General features: G+C 35.6%; 1 protein-coding gene across 6 annotated transcripts in view; it reads right to left on the bottom strand.

Moving 5' to 3' along the window:
• Positions 1–243: 243 nt before the first annotated feature.
• The window catches only part of EXTL2 (exostosin like glycosyltransferase 2), a 42308-nt gene continuing 33932 nt past the window's right edge, over positions 244–8619 (bottom strand). For all 6 annotated transcript variants that reach the window (XM_037826532.1, XM_037826529.1, XM_037826528.1 and 3 more), the window contains 3 exons: positions 5165–5592; positions 4439–4509; positions 244–2192 (listed from right to left, as the gene is read on the bottom strand). In XM_037826532.1, the coding sequence (XP_037682460.1) occupies positions 1704–2192; positions 4439–4509; positions 5165–5592 (988 nt within the window). In that variant the 3' untranslated portion in view covers positions 244–1703. The remainder of the gene's footprint in view (positions 2193–4438; positions 4510–5164; positions 5593–8619) is intronic.

The following is an 8619-nucleotide window of genomic DNA, read 5'->3' as shown; positions in this document are numbered from 1 at the left end:
TCACGTTGGTTTTACATTTGCTCTAAAATCTGAAAACATGATATGCTTAACTTATGTGATGCTTAAGACAAGTTTAAGAATATAAAACGGGAACTAAAATCTGGGACTATTTTCCCACTGGGAATGTAGCTAAAGCCTTTACCTTATTCTGGGCCATATACCAGAATATTTAGTAATCTGTTAAAAAAAAAACACCAGCCATAAAAACAAGAGTTTGCTTAATTCAGATAGAACACACAGGTGGTAAAAGTTTATTTTATTTATCAGCTAGTGAGATCCCAGGAGGCAAAAAGAAATCATGAGGTTAGACAGAGCAGATAATTAACATGATAAATTTTTAGTGAGGTTCTGAGTTTTGTTGGTTTTCTCTGACTGCATGAAAACATGTACACACTCCAGTGTAAAGAAGCAACATATACTGAAGTAGCTGCGCAGAGTCCTCATTGTTGGGACATTAACCATGATTATTTTAATATATTCACAATTTTGCAATTGTGAAAAATACTGACATTACATAAAAAGAATAATAAGAAGAAGGAGAAGAGGCCTATTTAAGTATTTCTTGCTGCCAGCAGCGAACAAAGACTAAACATAAGACACGGTGTGGAAGAGATCCTCAAATATACATAACCGAATGGGGACACTTAACAATTAACTGCTGCAGACTCCCCACAGAATTCCTCTGGTATGACCTTATTTTTTCCTCAACCTATGTAATTGGAATTTAATTATGATGAATGGTGCTTTGGGTCTTTTTTGGAAAACAAACAAACAAAAAAACAACTAAAACAATGAAGTTCAGAATGCAAGAGATTGGCTTTGTGTGCAATATGCACAGTCTCTTTAGTATCCCAGAGATCACCTACACTCAAAAAATAAATATCATTTGTTACCAAGAGTTTTAACTTCAGTCAGCTCCTACTTAGTCATTCTTTAGGAAGAGTTATTTTACACAAAATGCATGACCCGAATCTAGTAACACATTTACTCCTTTAGCTGCATATAAGAAAGAAATGCTGCATTTTTATTATTGTGACCATGCAGTAAATGTTCAGAAAAATCAAGCAGACAACTAGACAGCTTTCAGCTACTAAAATGAACCCTGCCAGTCACAACAGACTTATGGACAAAAAACCATGCTGGGATGAGTTGGTTCTGGGAGGGCTAGTTGGAAGGGTCAGAAGGGAAGCAGACATTGGTAATGACCCATTTTCCTCTTATTCATATACGGGATTGTGACTATCCTTTTCTCACATGGCTTTTTTCCCACCTTTAGCTTTTGCTAAAGAGACATTCAAGCTTCCTATTAAAACAATCAACCTTCAGTGAAAATGCTGAGAAATGCCTTTCTTGAGTTTCTGATCCTGGAAAAAGCTTGCTATAGTTCTTTAAGGTAAATGCCAGGACTCAAAGACACTGTAGAACAGTCCCAGAATGTAAACAATGAAATCACTAACTCAGAAGTTATATCCCTGGATAAAAGCTCCTCAAAAGAAGACTTATCTGGATGATACCAGCTTCTTGGTTTTAAAGTTAGTATGAATTTTATATCCTAGAAGCACTGCACATTTTTTCCTTTGTAGAGACTTCTGGAATGGATAAAAGTTCATAATGTTGCTTGAAAAAAAACTACAAAACACAGAGAAGCTACTCAAATATCAAGCAGTTTTGAGGTTTGTTTTTGTTTGTTTGTTTTTTTACTTTTACATTTTACTTTTGTGGTTGGCATATGGAAAACCAAACTGAGAAATCATAATGTTGGAGTATTTTAAGGGCATGCCATCATAGATACTAACAAGCTTATTAATACAATAAGACCTCTGCAGGAAATGCTCAGCTCGATGCCACATTCCAGAATATCCACCGTTGTTTTCCTTCTCCAAATTGCCCATGTTTACAGGTTTCACAAACATCCCTGAAGCCTTCCCAATATGCTTGGCAATGATAAAATTCATGGCAATATCATCACAGTTTTGAGTTTCATCTATCAAAGCATGCACAGCTGCTGGTTGCTTCTGAAAGAGTTCAAGATATTTGCTATTGAAGAAGGAAGCTCCGATTAGCACCATAGAGTACTGGTCACCATTTCCAAACCCAGGTGTTTGCAGTTCAAAACCTCCATAACTGTAAATACTTGATGAAGTAGAGACATGCTTTCTAGGAATAAATCCTACAATCTGATCAGGAAATTGCTGAAAAGAAGGAAAAACAAATGAGTGTGGTATTCCTTTAGAGGAGACATGGTGAAGAAAGCAGTGATATTACAGAGAGAATTAAAGTGGTTTATCAACTTTATTTCTTTGTAGCTTCTGTATCTCAATTTCAATAACTACAGGCAACTTCATAAATCTGTGTCCTGACAGGTTTACCGGTCAAATTCCATCACAACCCAAATCTCTCCAAAAACAAATTTTCCAAGTTCACAAATGTTCTAATTCAAACATTATCTGATATTAGCAAATTCCAGTCACCAAAGGGTCCAATCCTTCAAAGTTGATTGTATAAATGCTATTTATTTATTGTAGGAAATAATGAGATTTAACATGATCATTTTTAAAAACTTGTAATCTCTGAGAGGTATATAAAATTACAGATCTACATGTGAGATTTCATTGTTTTTCCATGTTAAAGTCAATGTTCTTGAAAGTCACTGCTTATTTTAAACAATGTTATATTTTATCCTCTTTCAGCTCAGATGTTTCCTTTTTAAAAATATAAGAGATGTGTCAGGATCTTTGAATAAAGAATAGAAGGTATCAATACACTTAATAGCATTAAGGTGAGAGTGACTAAAAACAGCCAAAAATCAACAAACAGACAAACAAACAAAAAAACCAGTAAAACATGGGAAACTGGTAAGAACTTACAGAGTTAAAAGTTTAGTTCAATCTCATAAATACTTTGAGTCTCATTCACTTATTGAACAGACAATGAGCTAGGGACACATAAAAAAAATGAGGCTGGGTTAAATCCCTTTTCAAAGAACCCCTAGTATAGAGAGGGATACAGATATGTGAACAAGAAATTATAATACTGTGAGAAAGTTGTAAATACAGTTGGGGAAAATGTGTTGGGAGCATTGAGGATAGAATGACAATTGTATTCCTGGAAGTCGAAGAGTGGGGGATAAAATCTGGATGTTTCAGAGGGGATGTACCACTTGAATGAAGGGAATTTCAGAGGTGGCTGGGGGAGAGAAGGGAGGCTACCACAGGAAAGCACTAAATGCAGAGGTCACGGACAAGTGCGAAGGCAGAGGTGACTGGCTAATCTGGTTTACCAACATATGCCAAATAGTTACCATATGGAGGGCACTGCAGAGCACTGATTGGTCTGAATTTAAGAAATCACCTTACACTTGGGCAATGAATTAAAATTGTCCTTGATATTTTTATGAATAAAGCCTAAAATCGTGTTTATCCATCTTTAATTATGGCCTACTCAGGATGTTCTAATTAACTACAGTCTGTATTTTTCTACTTCTGATATTTGTGTAAACTGACTTTTTGTTTTAAATAGAAATCTCACAGCTGGAGTTATTACTTTAGAACTTTTTGCCTAAGAAGCTTTTATTTACAGGGCCTGAAAAACTGCTGATACGGAAAAAAAATTCAATTTGTTGATCAGTACGCCAAGCATGAAGTTAAAAACTGAAGTTTTTAGAATGCTGATATCTGCAGATACTGTGACCACTTACTATTAATATCTCATGTTGTTATATCCAAGTAGCAAATTAAGTAGAGTAACTATGGTGCAAATTAGACTTTATTTGGCAGCACAGTGTTTAATTATTTGACAGGGTTTCAGAGTATTTGTATGCAGTTCTGGTTTTAGGTAATTGTAGTGCATTTTGTAAAAAGCCAGCTATTGTGAATGCATACTCAATGGGAGGGAACTGTTTTTATAGGAGGGCAAGGCATTTATACCTGTTTATCCCAGCTAGGATTTAGGAAAAAAAAAACTTGCCACCTCAATGGCGCATGCAGAATTACTACTGTGGAATTTCTAAATAGTGGTCTCAGAACCAGAACTAAATTTTGTGGGTGTAATAAATGCTTTCTTTTAAAACATGTTATATACAATTTTAGATCAGAAAAACATTACTTATTTGAAATACGTATCTGTAGACTTGTGGAAAATATCTCTGGATTCTAGTTTTAGTTACACCAGATCACTTCCTCATTGTTCTAGCTCTTCTCTACAATATACCATAATACAAATCAAATATAGATAAAAGACACCATGATAGGTTTGACTTTCAGTTTGACATAAACTCAGCTCAGAAAATCTTGGTTGTCCTATAACAAATTAATCTGTCTTTTAGATAAATATTTTCTATAATGTTTTAGATAACTCCTGCATTAAACCATATTACCCCTGGTTAAGCCCTAGATAAGACCTTATAAAGATGGTTTTATAAAGGATATAGCAATATTACCTGCCAAACAGAGAAGGCAAAAACGAGGTCCTGGGCACTAATTAGCATGTCATCGTCTACCATTAACACTGCTGAAATGAAAGGGAAAAAATTTTAATTAAACAGTTTGGAAATGAAAACAAAATTAGTAAGATACAATACTGTCATTATATAAATCATTCAGATGAAGCATTTGCTGACCCAATTAGTAAATAAGAAATGTATTCCCAGAGAGATTTGTCTAGTAGAAAAAGTTTTTACTTGAATGGTAATTGATTTTATAACTGTCTGCAGGGAAAATTATCATCTAGTTATCACTCATCAATCTAAAAATGAATGAACCTATAAATAAATAAAACCAAGGTTGTTTTACACAAGCTACAACCTCATGAAACTGCTATGAACTAGAGGGATTAGGGAGGAGGGTAGTGGCAGAAAAGTAATAGGCATAAGTCAAATGGCATTTTATTATCTTCTGTAATGTAACAATATGTAATTAAAGGGTATCTTTTTTCACGATATTAACCTCTTTGTCACTGTTGCAAAATGCACATGATTTCCTTCCTAGGAAACTGTTTCTTGACACCTTAGAAATTATCCTTTAAGCTTTCAAAGTACTTTCAGATAATTAAATCCCCCCAGTTTCTCCAGGCAGTTAAGACAAGTAAAGGTCCAGAAACTTGCATCCTCACCTCTAGCTCTGGCTAGCTTCAGCCCTTCCAGGCCAAGAACCCAACTGCAACTTACCATTGGTCTCTAGTTCAGGGAAGATCTGGAGTCGATTTCTCATTCTGTTTGCTGTCTGTTGTTTAAAGATCACAGGGACAGGGTGAGGCCCCAGAGAATTCCATAACTCATCTGGTCCCTTCTCCCCAATGTTGTTCCACACAACAATCACTTTGTGCAGATGGGGTACTGCCTGATAATGATTTAAAAGTCTCAATAAGAGATCTGTTCTGTTGTAGGTCTGCATTATGAGAGTAAAGGAATCCAGGGTGGATTTGCCCTGGGACTTTATCTCCCTACGCAAGGTGAGCAGCTTGTCTTCTTTGATATTAGGAAGTAAACTAGTCAAAGCACCAGCTACCAGTAGTAACATAAGGATGACCACCAAAGAGAAACGAAGCACTCGAATCCCCATTACTCTCCCGGGAAGTTTGCAGATGTGGCAACACCTGTAGTAGAAACAGAAATAAAATACAGAACATTATCGTACTTACCAGGTACCATGCTTTTGCTTTTTTGTTTTAGGGAGGAGAGAGGTCAATCTTATTTTAGTTGATTCAAATTCATTTCTCCCTTCCTCTTTGACAAGGTAAATAGATCTAAGAGATAGAAAGTACAGTCTAATATTCCCTCCCTTCTGTGCCTGCTTGTATTGCAATTGCAAACAAAATATTGTATATACACCAAACAGGAAGAATTAAGCAGTATATTTTAAAATTTGCCTTCATTTTATTACTAAAAAATTGCAACTGAGATTGCTTTTTTTAAATGGGATTGTAGTTCCCTTATTAGCACACTAATTTTAAACTCACTTTCTGTAAAAGTAAGTTTTTTTCCAAATGAAACCATATGCAGAACCCTAATACATGAAAGTAGCAGCAGCAAACAATTATAGTGGGTTTATCAGGCTCTGTACTATGCGCTTCATATGCCATATTCATTCAACAAATTAAACAAATAGTTACTGAGTACTTACTTTGTGCCAGGCACTGTTATAGGTTCTTTGAATATTGCAATGAGTACAACAGATGAGGTCCCTGCTGTTAGAAGCAGAGGAGACAGTGGGGAGAGACATATAACAAAGGAGACACATGCAAAAGGTAATTTGGGATAGTGGTAAGTGCTTATGAAGAGAAGAAATAAGAGTGACATAAGCAGGGGTCAAACAATATAGGGTTTTGTCAGATTCATTAAAGAGATGAATTTTATTCTGAGGTAAGAAGCCATTGGAGGGTTTTGATCAGGGGAATGACATGATCTGATTCATCTTTTACTATTATTATTTCCATTGAATAGATTGGACTTTCCCAACAGATTAACTTTCCCAAGATTACCGAGCACCTTCAGTAATGTAACTAGGATTTACATCCAGGAAAATCTGCCCCCAGAGCCCACGCTGTGTATCATATTATAGGCTCTGGGGGTATAGTACATGGATTCAAATCCAGGTTGAACTGAGTGGGGCTCTTGAGCTTCCAGTCCCTTCTCTCACAGTACAGATCACGAGGCATCAGCTATTTAATGTCCTATTTTTCTCACTGTTCCTAAAGGGTCTTCTTTGTATCTCCAGAGTTGGCTACAGAATAGTGGGTGAACAAATAACTGAGGGATGTGGCCTGGATATTCACTGGTCAAAAATTTTTGTTCATCAACACTCTCAATTATATATGTGAGGAAAGGATAAATCTCACAGTTTTTACAGAGACCTAGAACTCTGATTTCCTGGCTTATACTATACTTTCAGTTCCATCCTTGCTGCCTCTTTGTAGGTCTGTTGGCTTTCAATTATTTCCACTATTCATTCTTCTGCTATTTCTGCTTCTGATTCCAGATTTTACTTATGCCTCCACAAGCCTCCATAAGCCTTTAGTGATGTCCTTATTTTGTATTTTGGCAATTAAGTCTTCATATCCATTTTATCAGATCCTGGATCTATTCTACTACTTTAGTCAAGTACAAAAGCCAGACATGAGGAAAAATAATTGTTCAAAGAAATTTACTTATGAAAAGACTGGAAACCACTGAAAAGACAACCTATAGAATGGGAGAAAATATTTGGAAATCATATATCTGATAAGAGTTTATTACCGAGAATATACATAAAGAACTTCTACAACTGAAAAACAAAAAGACCAACAACCCAATGAAAAAATGGGCAAAGGACTTGTATAGACATTTCTACAAAGAAGAAAACAAATGGCCAATAAGCACATGAAAAGATGCTCATATTTATTTAGCTTAAAAAACGATGACAACAACAACAACAACAACAACAACAACAACAAAACCAGAAAATAGGAAGTGTTGGTGAGGATGTGGAGAAACAGGAAAATTTGTAAACTGGTGCAACATTCGTAAGACGGTGCAACTGCTGTGGAAAACATTTTGGCAGTTCCTCAGAAAGTTAAATGGAGAATTACCATATGACCTGGCAATCCCACTCATAGGTATATACCCAAAAGAACTGAAAGCACTTCAAATAGATATTTGTACACCAATGTTCATAGCAGTATTATTCATAATAGCCAAAAGGTGGAAGTGTCCATCAACAAATGAATGGATAAACAAAATGTGGTACATATACAATGGAGTATTATTCAGCCTCAAAAAGGAAAGGCAATCTGATACATACTAGAACATACATGAACCCTGAAGACACTACATTGAGTGAAATAAACCAGGAAACAAAAGGACAGATACTATATGATTTCCTTTACATGAAAAAACTAGAATATTCAAATTCAGAGATAGAAAGTAGATTACAGGTTACTAGGGGAGAGTGGGGGTGGGAGTGGAGAATGGGGAGTTAATGTTTAATGGGTACCGAGTTTCTGTTTGGGGTGATGGAAAAGTTTTTGTAAAGGATGGTGCTAAGGGTAGCACCACTGTGAATGTAACTAATACTGCAGAACTGTATACTTGAAAGTGGTTGAAATGGGAAATTTATGTAGCAATGTTGCCACAATAAAATTTTTTCAAAATTAAAAAAAAGAATGAGCCCGTGTGTAAATAATTGACTTTCATTACTAATAATTATCAATATTGGTTCATAAATTGTAACAAATGAGCCACACTAATGCAAGATATTAATAACCGTATGTGTGTGTGTGTGTGGGGGGGGGGCAGTATATGGGCACCCTGGTGCTTTCTGTGCAATCTTTCTATAAACTTAAAACTGCTCTAAAAATATTGTTTGTTTTAAAAAAAATCAACCAGAAATTTCTAAACATTTAAAAAATACCCTTAAGAAAAAAAGATCTCTAAGAATCAGAAAGAATGAAATATTATTAGCCACTGTGCCAGTTTGAATATATTGTGTCCCCCAAATGCCATTATCTTTGATGTAATCTTATGTGAGCAGATGTTATCAGTGTTGATTAGACTGTAATTCTTTGAGTGTTTCTTTGGAATGTGCCCCACCCAGCTGTGGGTGATGACTCTGATTGGATAATTTCCATGGAGGTGTTGCTCCGCCC

Source organism: Choloepus didactylus, chromosome 2, assembly GCF_015220235.1.
Source record: "Choloepus didactylus isolate mChoDid1 chromosome 2, mChoDid1.pri, whole genome shotgun sequence".
In the NCBI taxonomy this organism is placed as follows: Eukaryota; Metazoa; Chordata; class Mammalia; order Pilosa; family Megalonychidae; genus Choloepus; species Choloepus didactylus.
The sequence above is the reverse complement of the archived record's forward strand: the minus strand, read 5'-3'. Positions and strand labels throughout refer to the sequence as shown.